Below are 18,182 nucleotides of genomic sequence, written 5' to 3'. Positions count from 1 at the left end.
CCAGATGTGCCTTTTCTGGGGTGGCTGTGGGCAGATGTTTTTAGCCAGGGGGGCCAATAACCATGGTCCCTCTCTAGGCTATTAATATCTGCCCTCAGTCACTGGCTTTCCCACTCTGGCCGAGAAAATTGCGTGGGAGCCCACGGCAATTTGTTCCGGGATTTAACCCTTCAATTTAATAGCTAGACACCGCAAATTTTACACAGAGACACTTGTTACATTAGTAAAGAGGAATATGTAATAAAAGAAGGGATATGACATGGTTTACTGTATGTAAACCATGTCTCATATCCTGTCGGGTTTGTGAAGGAGATAGCAAAAACCGGCAATTGAATTACCGGCTTTTCTGCTATCTAGCTCTGAATTAAATATAAATATATAAATATATATATATATGTGTCTCACTGATATATATATATATATATATATATATATATATATATATATATATATATATATATATAGACTGTATATATGTTTTTAAGAATATTTGAGCCGATGGATCCATGATATGTCCATTTTGCAAGCCTGCGTGAAAAAAAGTCGTACGGAAGCCATACGGATGCCATACGGATGACACACGGATGACACACGGATAAATTTGTGCGTAAAAAACGCATCCTCACATTGAATACGGAACAGTGTTTTGGGACAATTTCTGCGTATTACGGCCGTAAAAAAAACGGACCGTATTTTCATACGCCTAGTGTGACGCCGGCCTCATACTCACCTGCGAGAAACTCGGATGAGTCTCACATGTTAATACCCGCAGCTGCTGCCAGCACTCAGATCGGAGCGTGCGGCTGCATAGGAATACATGCAGCCGCATACTCTGCTCCTGAGTGCCGGCAGCAGCTTCGGGTATTGACATGCGAGACTCATCCGAGTTTCTCGCAGGTGAGTATGAGCTCTTACTGCTAAGGCCAGTCTCACACGTCCAGATAATTCCTGTACCGGAGAAAACGGTACGGGAGTTATCCATGTCCGTGTGTCCGTGTGCTCACGTGGCACATCAGTGTGGCACACGTGCGTCAGCCGTGTGCCGCCCGTGTGCCACCTGAGGAACACATGGACCATGCAGGAGAGACAGCGCTACAGTCCCCTGCATGTGGTCCTGAAGGCGGCATTCATCTCTTCTCCCCTGCAGCGCTCGCTGGAGAGAAGGGATGAAAAATCATTTTATTTTTGTTAAAAATAAAGTTTGGGGTCACCTCCCACCTCTCCCCACCCCCAGCGCACCCGCCCACTTGCAGAGAAATACTCACCCAGCTCCCACGATGCCTCCTCTCAGCACCGGCAGCTTGTCCTGTGTGAGCCGTCAAGTGGTACCGCTCATTACAGTGATGAATATGCGCATAATATGCGGGAGGTGACCCCAAACTTTATTTTAACAAAAAAAACAACTTGATTTTTCATCCCTTCTCTCCTGCAAGCGCTGCAGGGGAGAAGAGATGAATGCCACCTTCAGCACCGCACGCAGGGGACAGCGCTTATTGTAGTGCTGTCTGTCCTGCGGGCGGTACGTGCACATGGAGGAGAGTGCACACTGTTCTCCATGTGCACGTGTGTGGGACACTTTGCGGAGAAAAATGGACATGTCTATGTGTTTTCAACATGGACACACGGTTCGTGAAAACACGCAGACATGTGCATAGACCTATTCATTTGAATAGGCCGGTTTCACACGTCAGTGATTCCGGTACATGAGGTGTCAGTTTTCTCACGTACCGGAGACACTGACACACGTAGACACATTAAAATCAATGTGTCTCTGCACATGTCAGCGTGTTTTCGCAGACCTTGTGTCCGCGTGCAAAACACGGAGACATGTCAGTGTTCGTGGGAGCGCACGGATCACACGGACCCATTAAAGTCAATGGGTCCGTGTAAAACACGTACCGCACATGGATGCTGTCCGTGTGCAGTCCGTGTGCCGTGCAGGAGACAGCGCTACAGTAAGCGCTGTCCCCCCAGCGTGGTGCTGAAGCCCCCATTCATTTCTTCTCTCCAGCAGCGTTCGCTGGAGAGAAGAAATGAAAAATCATTGTATTTTGTTTTTTTGCGGTAGAAATAAAGATCTTTGTATCCCCCCCCTCCCACCCCCTCTGCACCCGACCGCTGGAAAGAAAATACTCACCCGGCTCCCTCGAAGCGTCCTTGCCGCTCCGCAGCTTCTCCTGTATGAGCGGTCACGTGGTGCCGCCCATTACAGTCATGAATATGCGGCTCCACCCCTATGGGAGGTGGAGCCGCATATTCATCACTGTAATAAGCGGCACCACGTGACCGCTCATACACCCAAAGCAGGGGACAGCTTACTGTAGCGCTGTCTCCTGCATGGTCTGTGTGGTACCCAGTCGGCACACAGGCGGCACACGGCTGCCACACGTGTGCCACACTGATGTGACACGTGAGCTCACGGACACATGATAACTCCGGTACCGATTTTTCCGGTACCGGAATTATCTGGATGTGTGGGACAGGCCTAAGGCAAAGTCCCCATGGTGAGCATTTGGTAAGTTTTTGATGATGCAGATTTTCTCTAGATTTTTTCACCAATTTGCTAAATTAGGTTACTTGTATTTTTCATTGTGTTTTTAAATTAATTTTTTTTAACGTGTTTATATTGCATTTTTTCCAGCTGCAGCTCTTGTCTCTATTTGGTTTATCATATTCGAAATAACTTTTGGATACTTTGTGTTACTTAGCTTTTACAAAGCTTTATTGATAAAAGTCATGTGCAGACTACATGCATTTTTTTTTTGCCTTATCTGCTGTTGCTGTGGAAATGCACTAAAAATACATGTGCATTTTTTATCTGTGGATTTTCCTCATCCTATTAAAGTCTATGGAGGAAATCTGCAAATAAAAAGTGTATTTACAGCAAGAGAAATTGAAATGTTGTAAATTTCAAAACCATGCAGAAGGTCAGTTTCAACGTAAAATAAAAATAAAGCGTAAAATACAAAATTACCAAGGGTACTTTAACAATCACTAATCCTTAAGTCCTGTTTTGTCTGGTGAAGATGTGATGATATGTAAGCCCGCAAGGGCAGGGTCTTCACCCCTCTGTATCAGTCTGTCATTGTTAGTTTGATTACTGTAAGTGATATCTGTACCTTGTATGTAACCCCTTCTCATGTACAGCACCATGGAATCAATGGTACTATATAAATAATAATAATAATAATAATAATAATAATAATGATATGCACAAGTAGATATAGACATATATTTACGTTTATGATATATTGAGTGTTTTTAGTCATTCTTGGGTCACACTTTTAACAACAAACATGATTTTTTATGAATTTTCTTTAACCAAATATTACACGTTAGTTCAAAACTGCAAGAAAGATCCCATGGTGTTAAAGTGCTTGGTGACATTTTCATGTGTCAGGGCATCTGAGCTGAGTACATTCCTCTATGGCAGTGTTCCCCAAGTCCGGTCCTCAAGAGCCACCAACAGGTCATGTTTTGAGATTTTCCTTAGTATTGCACAGGTGATTGAATGCTTGCTTGTCCAGGTGATGAAATTATCAACTGTGCAATGCTAAGGAAATCCTCAAAACATGACGTATTGGTGGCTCTTGAGGACTGGAGTTGGGGAACACTGCTCTATGGCATATGCGTAATACAATGAATTGTACTGTATTGCACAATGAACATGGTCAGTGATTCGTAACAGAACTTTCTTAAGCACCAAATATTCTTAGAAATGTTTTTTTTTTTTTTTTTCAAATCAAATCAACCCTCTTTGTTTGTTTAGCCTAGTGTTATTTTTCAACACATTTTATTTCAAAATTTTACTATAAAACATTTTTAGGCACAGTTTTGTATATATTGTAGCAGAAAAGTTATGACAATTAGGGCAGAAAAGACTGCATGGTTCATATAGCCCTTTGTTGGCCCTTAGGCTATGTGCACACGTTCAGGATTTTTTGCGTTTTTTCACGTTTTTTTCTGCTATAAAAATGTGATAAAAACGCAAAAAAACGCATACATATGCATCCTATCATTTAGAATGCATTTCGCAATTTTTGTGCACATGATGCGTTTTTTTTCCGTGAAAAAAACGCATTGCGGTAAAAAAAAGCAGCATGTTCATTAATTTTGCAAATTTTTCGCATGTTTCTCGGTTTAATGCTTTGGGAAAGCTCCGGAAAAAAACGGGAAAAAAAGCAAAAAAAAAACGCACAAAAAAAATTGCACTGAAAAATTGCAAAAAAACCGCATGCAGATTTCTGCCAGAAATGTCCGGTTTTTGTCAGGAAATTTCTGCAAGAAATCCTGAACGTGTGCACATACCCTTATTATATTTAGGCTGCCGTCACACTAGCAGTATTTGGTCTGTATTTTACATCAGTATTTGTAAGCCAAAACCAGGAGTGGAACAGTTAGAGGAAAAATATAATAGAAACATATGCACCACGTCTGCATTTATCACCCACTCCAGGTTTTGGCTTACAAATACTGATGTAAAATACTGCTAGTGTGACGGCAGCCTTACATTTATTTTTTCTCAGATTCTAAATGTTTATCACTGGAAAGTTTGGACTTATTTAATATTGAAACATGTTAAAAGTTTGTCTCAATCATCTACTGCTCTTTCAGTAAAATAATATTTTCAAATATTGCTTCTGGTCATCTCCCCCAGCTAATTTTAAATCGTGCCCAAGTTCTCGTGTTCAGTTTTTTTATTAACCATTTAATGACGTGGAAATTTCTAATTTTTCCACTTTTGTTATTTTGAGATAATTTTGTGCTGGTGGTAATAACCCCTCTATTTTTTCCTGATTTTCGATATCTGTGGTCACCTATTGCATCATGCAATGGTGGATATGAATGTGACGTTCTGCTGGCGTTGCAAGCTCCATCTTGGCGCTGTGCACAAATCAAGAATTGTGGAACATATATTTATATATAAAAAGAAAACTGCAGATATTGGACGCAAGCAAGCATTTGTTTAGACAAACACAATGGCACCTTGCAAATGTTTTTTGCAATTGAAAAGGTTAATAAACACAAATGGGGTTGTGACTGGTGTAAAATCTTGCTTAATAGCTAGGCATTTGAGATAGTGCAGCTCAACAATCACTTTTCTAATGGAATGAATATCTGTAAATACTTATTATATATTTATTAATTGGGTGTAGCATAGCCTTCTCCATATATTTGGTCTATAATCACTCAATGTTTTATGAAATTGTATTTTGTTTATTAATATGTAAATATTTTGCGACATAACTTGAGATGGGAGTGGCCTTTTAAAAGCATTTCCTGTCTGCATTGTTTATGATATGACTAAGACCGTTTAATGGCCAACACGCGTCATTGTTACTGCTTTTCCCTGATAGTCATGGTGGATTTTAATGAAGATTCAATAAAGCATTCACATTTTTATATTAATCCAGCAGCACTGTTTTCACTAGTGCACAGTGCCGAGATTGATCTTGGCAGGCTTGATGAATGTCACATCGAGACTGTAGATATTGACATCAAACAGTAGTACGTTAGGTCAAAACACAAAGGTTTTTGTTACTGAAAATAAGCTGCTGAGTGATTTATTTTACTGTCCATCAAACAGTAATATTTTGTGTCACTTTGTAACTTTTAGATTCTGCTGATAACTTTACACCATTTTTGCAGCCTGCCTTGGTCTACACGTCATAGTGCTGTTTTTTTGTCATTACATGTTGCTATCAGTGTTAAACTCAATTACATTGCACTGTCATTTGCCTAACAGTGGCCAAACCTTTTTTATTCAATTTGACATGCTTAAAAGCATTTGGCCAAAGTTCTGGATTACAAGACATGATCATTTTCAAAAGCCATGCCCCATTAAGGTTTGCCTCAACTGCTGTAACACAATTCTTAATTGCCTACTATGGAAACAGATAATGACTGAGTGTTATAAAACAGGCTTCACAAGTCGGCCCATTTTGTGGGAAGACATTTAGAAAGTTCAGTTGGCAGGATTACTGTAACACAAAATTTCAGTCATTCAGTAGTATAAGGCATGTCTCTGAATTATACTAACCATTTACATATTTGTTCTCAAGCTGTATTCTGCAGTTGTAAAATACAGGCACCCTTGATGGAACAAAACACAAGAGCAATATGTTGTATGAGAATAAAGCAATATGTGCCTCTTTCGATGCCCGTCGTTTGCCTACCAATGGTGCAGTGCTCCCCATTCCATCCCTCTCTGCATTCACATTTTCCATCTTTGCAAGTTCCATGTTCAGTGCATCGAGGGTGACAAACACGTTGGTCACATGCCACCCCAGTCCACCCTTCTTCACAACGACATGCTCCACCAACACAAACACCATGAGTGCCGCAGTCGACAGAGCATACCTCTGCAACAAACAAGAATAAAATATAAAAATACAAAACTGCAACCCAATCACAAAAACAAAGATTGTTCAAGGATATAGTCATTACATCTCAATGGATATGGGCACAATCCCGTCATTAATACAGCACATATAAAGTGTGCAAAGGCTACAAAAATCATATACTACAACCCCTGGTAAAAATTATGGAATCACCGGCCTTGGAGGATGTTCATTCAGTTGTTTAATTTTGTAGAAAAAAAGCAGATCACAAACATGGTACAAAACTACAGTCATTTCAAATGACAACTTTCTGCCTTTAAGAAATACTAAAAGAAATCAAGAACAAAAAATGTGGTAGTCAGTAATGGTTACTTTTTTAAACCAAGCATAGGGAAAAAATTATGGAATCACTCAATTCTGAGGAAAAAGTTATGGAATCACCCTGTAAATTTTCATACCCAAAAAGAACACCTGCATCAAATTAGATCTGCTTGTTAGTCTGCATCTAAAAAGGAGTGATCTCACCTTGGAGAGCTGTTGCACCAAGTGGACTGACATGAATCATGGCTGCAACAGGAGAGATGTCAAATGAAATAAAGGAGAGGATTATCAAACTCTTAAAAGAGGGTAAATCATCATGCAATGTTGCAAAAGATGTTGGTTGTTCACAGTCAGCTGTGTCTAAAATCTGGGCCAAATACAAACAACTTGGGAAGGTTGTTAAAGGCAAACATACTGGTAGACCAAGGAAGGCATCAAAGCGTCAAGACCGGTAACTTAAAGCAATATGTCTCCAAAACAGGAAATGCACAACAAAACAAATGAGGAACGAATGGGTGGAAACTGGAGTCAACATCTACGACCGAACTGTAAGAAATCGCCTAAAGGAAATGGGATTTACATACAGAAAAGCTAAACGAAAGCCATCATTAACACGTAAACAGAAAAAAACAAGGGTACAATGGGCTAAGGGAAAGCAATTGTGGACTGCGGATGACTGGATGAAAGTCATATTCAGTGATGAATCGCGAATCTGCATTGGGCAAGGTGATGATGCTGGAACTTTTGTTTGGTGCCAATCCAATGAGATTTATGAAGATGACTGCCTGAAGCGAACATGCAAATTTACACAGTCATTGATGATATGGGGATGCATGTCAGGTAAAGGCACTGGGAAGATGACTGTCATTACATCTTCAATAAATGCACAAGTTTAAGTTGCTATTTAGGACATTTTCTTATCCCATCAATTGAAAAGATACTTGGGGATGATGAAATCATTTTTCAAGATGATAATACATCCTGCCATAGAGCAAAAACTGTGCAAACGTTCCTTGAAAATAGACACATAAGGTCAATGTCATGGCCTGCAAATAGTCCGGATCTCAATCCAATTGAAAATCTTTGGTGGAAGTTGAAGAAAATGTTCCATGACAAGGCTCCAACCTGCAAAGCTGATTTGGCAACAGTAATCAGAGAAAGGTGGAGCCATGGAGCCAGATTGCTGAAGAGTACTGTTTGATACTCATTAAGTCCATGCCTCAGAGGCTGCAAGCTGCTATAAAAGCCAGAGGTGGTGCAACAAAATACTAGTGATGTGTTGGAGTGTTTTTTGCTTGTTTGTTTTTCATGATTGCATAATTTTTTCCTTAGAATTGGGTGATTCCATAATATTTCCCTGTGCTTGGTTAAAAAAAAGTAACCATTACTAACTACCACATTTTTTGTTCTTGATTTCTTTTTGTGTTTCTTAAAGCCAGAAAGTTGCCATTTGAAATGACTTTAGTTTTGTGCCATGTCTGTGATCTGCTTTTTTTCTACAAAATTAAACACCTGAATGAACTTGTTCCAAAGCCGGTGATTCCATAATTTTTGCCAGGGGTTGTACATGTAGCACACTCCAAATGTGTTTCTACTCTATTAAATAAAAATAGCTATTTAGTGACTGTATAAAAGCAGACATTACACTATCAGATCTATCTACAGCATCAATCTAATTTATTTACCTACATATCTCTCTATGGTATCAATAGCTTTTCATCTATTGCATATAGCTGCTATATGTAATGTATCATTATCTACTGTGTCCACCTAGAGTATCTATCTATCTATCTATCTATCTATCTATCTATCTATCTATCTATCTATCTATCTATCCCATTTCTAGGAGAAAGGCTCTCCATGAGCTGAAACGTCGCCATGATGGGCTATGGGAAACTTATTTGCAATGGTGTGCTGCAATAAGTCCTTTTTGGACTCTTATTATAAGGTTTGGTACATCTATCTATCTATCTATCTATCTATCTATCTATCTATCACATATCTATCTATCTATCCCATATCTATCTCTCTATATATCTCTCTATCTATCTATCTATCTATCTATCTATCTATCTATCTATTTATCTATCTATCTATCTATCTATCTATCTATCTATCTATCTATCTATCTATCCCATATCTATCTATCTATCCAGCGTCAGACTGGAGCACCTTGGGCCCACCAGAGAAAATCATTTTTGGGGCCCACTATGTAGCTACATAGAAATAAATACAAGACCACCAATTGTGCAGTAAAATGCGCTAGTATCAGTGTATAATATAAAGTAGTATATGTCTTAATTATGTGGCAGGGGTTGGGGTAGCCCCCTCATAGAATATAATGTAGCCCCCTCATAGAATATAAAGTAGCCCCTTATAGAATATAAAGTAGCCCGCTCATAGGGTACAATATATACCCTTCATAGTATGTAAAGTAGCCCCTTCATAGAGTATAATGTAGCCCCCTCACAGACTATAATGCAGGCCTCATAAAGAATATCATGTAGCCCCCTCATAGCATATAATGCAGCCCCCCAAAGAATATAATGTAGCCCCCTTAGAGTATAGTGCAACCCCCTCATAAGGTATAATGCAGCCCCCCCACAAAATATAATGTAGCCCTCTCATAGGGTACAATATAGCCCCCTTCAAATAGTATAATACAGCCCCCCCACAGAACATAATGTAGCCCCCTCATAGCATATAATGCAGCCTCCCCCATAGAATAAAATGTAGCCTCCCAATAGAACTCCTCATAGAGTATAATGCAACCCCCATAGGGTATAATGAAGCCCCCTCATAGGGTATAATAGAATGTAATAGAATAGAATGTAAGTCCGCAGTGTTCTCTCCCCTCTGTACCAGTGTGTCACTGTAAACCTGTTTACTGTAAATGATAGCTATAACCCTGTATGTAACCCCTTTCTCATGTACAGCACCATGGAATTAATGGTGCTATATAAATAAATAATAATAATAATAATAATAATAATAATCCATCCCCCCTTCAAATAGTATAATACATCCCCCCACAGAATATAATGTAGCCCCCTCAGAGTATAATGCAGCCCCCTCATATGGTATAATGCAGCCCCTCTACAGGATATAATGCAGCCCCCTTCATAGTATAATGCAGTCCCCCACAGAATATAATGTAGCCCCCTCATAGAGTATAATGCAGCCCCCTTCAAATAGTATAATACAGCCCCCACAGAATAAATTGTAGCCACCTCAGAGTATAATGCAGCCCCCTCATAAGGTAAAATGCAGCTCCTCCATAGAATATAATGCAGCCCCACTGAATATAATGTAGCCTTCTCCAAAAGGGTATTATGTTGCCACCCTCCAAAAGGGTATCATGCTACCCCGTTCAATAGGGTGTCATGCTGCCCCCCTCCTATATGGTGTCATGCTGCCCCCCTCCACAGGGTATCATGCTGCCCCCTCCAATAGGGTATCATGCTGCCCCCTCCAAAAGGGTATCATGGAGGGGGTCCAGTAGGGCATCATACTGTCCCCCTCCACAGGGTATCATGCTGCCCCCCTCAACAGTGCATTATGCAGCTCCCTCCCCATAGGGCATCATGCAGCTCCTCCCCCATAGGGTATCATGCAGCTCCACCCCCATATGATATGATGCAGATCCCACCCCATAGGGCATCATGCAGCTCCCCCATAGGGTATCATGCAGCTCCCTCCTCCTAGGGTATCATGCAGTTCCCTCTCCATATGGTATGATGTAGCTCCCACCCCATAGGGCATCATGCAGCTCCTCCCACATAGGGTATCATGCAGCTCCACCCCCATATGGTATGATGCAGATCCCACCCCATAGGGCATTATGCAGCTCCCCCATAGGGTATCATGCAGCTCCCTCCTCCTAGGGTATCATGCAGTTCCCTCTCCATATGGTATGATGCAGCTCCCACCCCATAGGGCATCATGCAGCTCCTCCCACATAGGGTATCATGCAGCTCCACCCCCATATGGTATGATGCAGATCCCACCCCATAGGGCATCATGCAGCTCCCCCATAGGGTATCATGCAGCTCCCTCCTCCTAGGGTATCATGCAGTTTTCTCTCCATATGGTATGATGCAGCTCCCACCCCATAGGGCATCATGCAGCTCCCCCATAGGGCATCATGCAGCTCCCCTCATAGTGTATCATGCAGCTCCCTCCCCATAGGGTATCATGCAGCTCCCTCCCCATAGGGTATGATGCAGCTCCTTCCCCATAGGGCATCATGCAGCTCTCCCATAGGGTATCATGCAGCTCCCCCCATCCCCATTCAACCAGGACTCACTGATATATATAAAAAACAACAACAAAACACAATACTCACCTCTCCTCGCTCCAACGCTAATTCCGGAGGCGGCTCAGCTCCGATGTCAGCGGTGTCAGGAGCTGTGCTGCAGTTGGCCTGGCACACAGCAGGTATGAAGTGACGTCATTGTGCACCCGCTGTGTGCCAGATGCATGCCATTAGAATGTGGCGTGCACTGTGGGGCAGCGCTGATGCCGGGTCCCCCTGGCTTATGGCCCTATAATGGCCACGTGGGCTGGGGGGCCCCTAGGTTAGCAGGGGCCCTGGTCTGAGGGCCCCAATAGCAGGCAGTGTTAGTGGCAGCCTGCGGCAAACACTGCCCGCTATTAAAGTGAAATGAAGTCACTCCTCTCCACGCCTATGGGGACATGAGGATGTATGAATACAGTGCCTTGCAAAAGTATTCGTCCCCCTGGACCTTTTCCCACATATCATGCTTCAAAGATAAAGATATCAAATGTAAATTTTTGGTGAAGAATCAACAAGTGGAACACAATTGTGAAGTTGAACTAAATTTATTTAAATGGGGCGTGCAATATTCAGCCCCTTTACTTTCAGTGCAGCAAACTCACTCCAGAAGGTTATTGTGATTCTCTGAATGATCTTATGTTGTCCTAAATGCCTAATGATGATAAATATAATCCACCTGTGTGTAATCAAGTCTTCGTATAAATGCACCTGCTCTGTGATTGTCCCAGGGTTCTGTTTGAAGAACACAGAGAGCATCATGAAGACCAAGCAACACAACAGCCAGATCCTTGATACTGTTGTGGAGAAGTTTAAAGCTGGATTTGGATACAAAAATGATTTTCAAAACTTTAAACATTCCAAGGAGTACTGTGCAAGCGATCATATTGAAATGGAAGAAGTATCATACCACTGCAAATCTACCAAGCCCCGGCCATCCCTCTAAACTTTCATCTCAAACAAGGAGAAGTGTTCTGTCTTCATACACGTTGATACAGTGTGTGATCCGACATACGGCATAAACCACGTCTGTCTCCCAAATAAGCAGACTGTTCTCTGTAGTCTAACTTGTTTATTGGTAAACATGAGCGCGGTAAAACTATAAGAATACAAATGATATGGGTAAGTTGTGGAGAAACGGGTTCAGTGGGTGCTCTCGTCCGCTGGCCCGGCTGTCTTTAGCAAGACTGCATGAACCCGCTCTATCTCCCAGTGGGCAATACACTACACAGACAACACAGGGTTAAGGTAAAACAGGGTGGCAATACTTTATTGAACTACAGCACACAATAGCAAACAGAACATTCCCAACATGCCTGGAATTGAATGGGTACATGGGCGCATATAAAATATCACCGCGTCTCCACGTATTTCCAGTATGACACGATGTCAGAGCTCCCAGGGTCGCTACTCCATCTGTGGATGAATGCGCAGAGAAGGGGTAATGACAAGCATAGGGAGATGACCAAGAACTGTCCATAGAGTTCATACAAGGTCCAAGCCAGTTGACACGATGTCAGAGCTCCCAGGGTCGCTACTCCATCTGTGGATGAACGCACAGAGAAGGGGTAACGACAAGCATAGGGAGATGACCAAGAACTGTCCATAGAGTCCATACAAGGTCCAAAGCCAGTTAACACGAGAGTCACCACCTGGCTTATCTGACCATCTCCATGGAACCAGGCGACCAGCGGGTCCCAACCCTGGCTTTCTCCAAACAGATCCATGGTTCAGAGATGGTCACTGGATCAGATCTGTGTCCTTCCAACCAGAGCCGAAAACCCCTAGGTTGTATCCTATAGAATCCTAGATCAGTGTCCCTCGTGATGGTGCCATGATGAATTGGCTGCAGTCCTTTCTCTTGTCTCTTGGATGGTTTGCAGAATGTCTGGCTGGTAGCTCTGTATTACTGTAGACTCCCGGATGTGATCTCTGAGTCTTTCTATGCCCAAGGCATGTAAGCCACTCCCAAAATCACCCAAGGTCTCCCAGTCCAACATCAAGATAAGGCAAACAATGGTGATGGGATTAAGTAGCACTATTAGCATATAAGCACACATCAATAATCAAAGCCCAACACACTCAATGTACAGTCACCATTACAGACCTACACAGCATGTTAGATAGTATATCAGTTAGCAAGTCTGTATTCTTGACCCAGGAGACATAAACACCCAAATTCACAAGCCAATATACAGATAAAAAGACAGTTCTTTTGGTTTTTGCAAAAATATGGTTGTCTGGGAAATTAAGATACAATCTGGTTTCTTCACATTCATCCCCCATCTTAATTAACCAGACATGATAGGCTTCCGATCATCCAGTTTCCATAGAGCATATTCCATATGCTTCTTATGAAAATAAACTCCATATGTTATTGAAGAGTAACAACTGGTGTAACGGGGTCTACCGTGCTGGAGTACCTCTTTCAATACCACCCCGTGTCTCAGGAGGTCCACTCTGCTTTAGCTGGAGTCTGAATGAAGGATGCTGGCTGGAATTCCTTGGTTACATGGACGCATATAAAAGATCACTGCTTGTCCATGTATTTCGTAGCTCCTGCATTAAATTATATTCAATCCATTGAAGCTGGAACATCTCCTGTAGTTTCCGTTTCTTGTTGAGGTCATATAGCTACTCTGGTCCTCTTCCAAAGGCCGATTTGGTGGGGTTGGATATAATGGCATCTGAAACCTGCTGTGCATGCCTCATCAATGGTCTGCTGGGTCTGTCTGTATACCTCCCTTGTTGTGGAGCCCTGGATGGTGTGTGAGAACACCAGTCCCCTGCAGCTCCCCCGCTTCCGCCGGGCTGAGTAGTGTCCCACCGCTGCCACCAATGTAACAGAGAAACGGGGTCAGTGGGTTCTCTCGTCCGCTGGCCCGGCTGTCTTTAGCAAGACTGCATGGACCATGGCTCATACCACTGAACGCCCGCTCTATCTCCCAGTGGGCAATACACTACACAGACAACACAGGGTTAAGGTAAAACAGGGTGGCAATACTTTATTGAACCACAGCACACAATAGCAAACAGAACATGCCCAACATGCCTGGAATTGAATGGGTACATGGGCGCATATAAAATATCACTGCGTCTCCACGTATTTCCAGTATGACACGATGTCAGAGCTCCCAGGGTCGCTACTCCATCTGTGGATGAACGCACAGAGAAGGGGTAATGACAAGCATAGGGAGATGACCAATAACTGTCCATAGAGTCCATACAAGGTCCAAGCCAGTTGACACGAGAGTCACCACCTGGCTTATCTGACCATCTCCATGGAACCAGGCGACCAGCGGGTCCCAACCCTGGCTTTCTCAAAACAGATCCATGGTTAGCCAAAAACCCTAGGTTGTATCCTATAGAATCCTAGATCAGTGTCCCTCGTGATGGTGCCTGTTGTGATTCGGTTATTTGGCTCCCCCAGTGGTCGCTTGTGGTACTGGTGTCTTGTGAGCTTTTCACCCGTTTCTATCAGGATGTGGGAGTTTCCTATTTAGCCTTGTTCCTCAGTCATTCCTATGCCGGCCATCAATGTAACCAGAGTCTTTCTGTTGCATGTACCTGCTCCAAGTCTGCTGACCAGCTAAGTTGGACATTTCTGTCCTTAGTTTATTTTTGTATGTTTTGTCCAGTTTGCAGTTATGTGATTCTCTGCAGCTGGAAGCTCTTGTGGGCTGAAATTGCCACTCCGGTGCCATGAGTTGGCACATGAGTTTAAGGTAATTTCAGGATGGTTTTTGATAGGGTTTTGTAGCTGACTGCGAAGTCCACTATTGTATCCTTCTGCTATCTAGTTAGTGGGCCTCGCTGTGCTAAATCTGTTTTCATACTACGTTTGTCTTTTCACCTTAACTCACCGTTATTATATGTGGGGGGCTACTATCTCCTGTGGGGAATTTTCCTCTGGAGGCAAGCCAGGACTGTGTTTCATCTATTAGGGGTAGTTAGTCCTCCGGCTGGTGCGAGACGTCTAGCGAAAACGTAGGCACGTTCCCTGGCTACTATTAGTTGTGTGTATAGGTTTAGCATCGCGGTCAGCTCTAGTTTCCATCACCCGAGAGCTTGTCCGTTTTTCTATGTTTCTGATGTTCCCCTGCCATTGGGAACCATAACAGGTGCCATGATGAATTGGCTGCAGTCCTTTCTCTTGTCTCTTGGGTGGTTTGCAGAATGTCTGGCTGGTAGCTCTGTATTACTTCAGACTCCCGGATGTGATCTCTGAGTCATTTTATACCCAAGGCATGAAAGCTATTTTTAGAATTACCCAGTGTCCTTCAGTTCAACATCAAGATATGGCAAACAATGGTGATGAGATTACCTAGTACTACTTGACCATTCAATCTATTTGCACAGTCTTTCCTTCTCTGCTTTAGAAGTCACCAAGCTAGTTCTGGAATTCAATGCACCATTAGTATATCAGCACATCATTGTATGTTAAATAGTATCAGTTTGCAAGTCTGTCCTCTTGAACCACCAGACATAAACACTTAAATGTTCAAGCCAATATACAGATAAAAAGCCAGTTCTTTTGTTTTTGCAAAACATGGTTGTCTGGGAAATTAAGATACAATCTGGTTTCTTCACATAAGTATTGGGCAAATAATAACACGACTGCATCTAACAGGGAAAGCATACAGTATGGTGCAACTTCTACATAACTACATACAACAGGTGACTGATAATAACATTTCCTGTGTACTGGCTGCTATACAGTTAATCACACTCTGTACAACACTACATTGCAAGAACAGGGATAATGATCTTACCAGATAAACTTAACCAGGATGGTAAGTAAGTAAGGTATTTCCAGCACAGCAGATAAACACGTGTGTCTCGGGGAGTACACAGAGAGAAAATGGAATTTCCCTATCCCATGATGCAACACTCTTGATTACTAAAAAACACAGGTAATAAATTTAACCACCACTGGGTGGTGCTATAACACAGCAAGACCAAAACACTAATAGTAGTGAACCTTTAATGCATGAAGCGAACACCCTGTCCTTCATTAGAATGGGCAGAACAAGAAGACTGATCACTCAGAGATGCAGCCAAGAGGCCCATCAGCACTCTGGATGAACTGCAAAGATCTACAGCTGAGGTGGGACAGTCTGTTCATAGGACAACAATCAGTCGTACACTGCACAAATCTGGCCTTTATGGAAGAGTGGCAAGAAGAAAGCCATTTCTGAAAGATATCCATAAAACGTGTTGTTTAAAGTTTGCAACAAGCCACTTGGGAGCCACACCAAACATGTGGAAGAAGGTGCTCTGGTCAGATGAAACCAAAATCGAACTTTTTGGCAACAATGCCAAACGATATCTTTGGCGTAAAGGCAACACAGCTCATCACCCTGAACACACCATCCCCACTGTCAAACATGGTGGTGACAGCATCATGGTTTGAGCCTGCTTTTCGTCAGCAGGAACAGGGATGATGGTTAAAATTGATGGGAAGATGGATGGAGCCAAATACAGGACCATTATTGAAGAAAACTTGTTGGAATAGACTTTAGACTGGGACGGAGATTTGTCTTCCAACAATACAATGATCCCAAACAAAATGGAAAATCTACAATGATATGGTTCACACATAAAAGTATCCATGGGTTAGAATGGCCAAGTCAAAGTCCAGACCTCAATCCAACTGAGAATCTGTGGAAAGAGCTGAAAACTGCTGTTCACAAACGATCTCCATCAGACCTCACTGAGCTCGAGCTATTTGCCAAGGAAGAATGGGCAAGAATTTCAGTCTCTCGATGTACAAAACTGATAGAGACATACCCCAAGCGACTTGCAGCTGTAATCGCAGCAAAAGGTGGCGCAACAAAGAATTAAGTTAAAGGGACCGAATAATATTGCATGCCCCACTTTTCAGTTTTTGAATTTCCACAAAAATTTAAAATAACCAATAAATTTCGTTCAACTTCACAATTGTGTTCCACTTGTTGTTGATTCTTCACCAAAAATATACATTTGGTATCTTTATGTTTGAAGCATGATACGTGGGAAAAGGTTGAAAAGTTCCAGGGGGCCGAATACTTTCGCAAGGCACTGTGTTCATTTCACTTTAGCAGTGGGAACAGGCTTAGGCTTCCTGTCACCCGCTGCTGCTCCGCTGACACCAGCTGCGTGGTGTGCTGCTATTAGGGACACGCCACTGGCTGGGGGCCCCTGGAGCAGAAGGGGCCCTAGGCAGCTGCGGGCCCTGTATTCCAGCAGGTGTCAAGGCCTGGGCCTACCAGAGAATCCTCCGTTTCTCTGGAGGCCCAGTCGGACACTCTATCTATCTATCTATCTATCTATCTAATAACTATCTATCTATTTATCCCATATATATTATCAATCTATCCATCCCATATCTATCTATCTAATTAAAGAAAATTTGGCAGCACTACAAAAAAAAAAAAAAAACGGGTGCAATAAAACCTGTAAAGGTGATGTCCAAACCTCCAAAGTAGAAAATCAGAAAAAGACAGGCAGCACTCCAAAAATTAAAGTGAAAAACCGTGGCTTTACTGATCCATTAGCAGCAAAGTTTCGGTAGATTTCTCTGCCTTTTTCAAGCCATTTTTTTCTTATTATCTATCTATCTATCTATCTATCTATCTATCTATCTATTGTTGGTTTATGTAGGTGGTTATTTAGACTAGGATCCTAAAGTTACTTTTACATTTTCTATTTCATTGTAAGGCCTTGGAAAACCAGAAAATGATTAAAAGTCCAAATAAGCGGCAAAACCCCCTGATTGTGGTTGTGAAATACAATTAAGTGCTCATTGCATTTTTTCTTCTTCACTGGCTCACCTCTCTTCTGCTATAAAATGATGATTTAGCTTTGTCTTATGCATCATTCAGAGACCATCATACTACACATTTGATATGCTTTCACTTATTCTCGGAATTATGTTCACATTACTATTTAAAGGCAAGGGAAATGCTGAAAAACTTTAATTTGAGATTGTACCCGTGTGTCATCAGTCATTCACATCCATATATACATATACAAGTGACATGAACACAATTACACATATATATTAATGCAGGGACCTTCATTGGGTATTCAGTACGTGAAAGTGGCATATTTCATGAAGAAATGTATGCAGCTAGAATTCTGAATTGGATTTTCCTGAATTGCAGCCTTTATGGAGCACATAAGGACTTAGTTCCACAAATACATATGAAAATTATCCATCCGTCTACAGATTTTTGCAGGTCAGC

General features: G+C 42.2%; 1 protein-coding gene across 7 annotated transcripts in view; it reads right to left on the bottom strand.

The window, feature by feature from the left end:
* Nucleotides 1–18,182, bottom strand: part of LOC143776520 (teneurin-2-like) — a 3,926,626-nt gene that overhangs the window by 1,305,712 nt on the left and 2,602,732 nt on the right. For all 7 annotated transcript variants that reach the window (XM_077265978.1, XM_077265979.1, XM_077265980.1 and 4 more), the window contains one exon: nt 6,177–6,362. In XM_077265978.1, the coding sequence (XP_077122093.1) occupies nt 6,177–6,362 (186 nt within the window). The remainder of the gene's footprint in view (nt 1–6,176; nt 6,363–18,182) is intronic.

This window comes from Ranitomeya variabilis, chromosome 5 (assembly GCF_051348905.1).
Source record: "Ranitomeya variabilis isolate aRanVar5 chromosome 5, aRanVar5.hap1, whole genome shotgun sequence".
Taxonomy (NCBI): Eukaryota; Metazoa; Chordata; class Amphibia; order Anura; family Dendrobatidae; genus Ranitomeya; species Ranitomeya variabilis.
This window is presented reverse-complemented; position numbering and strand designations above follow the sequence as displayed.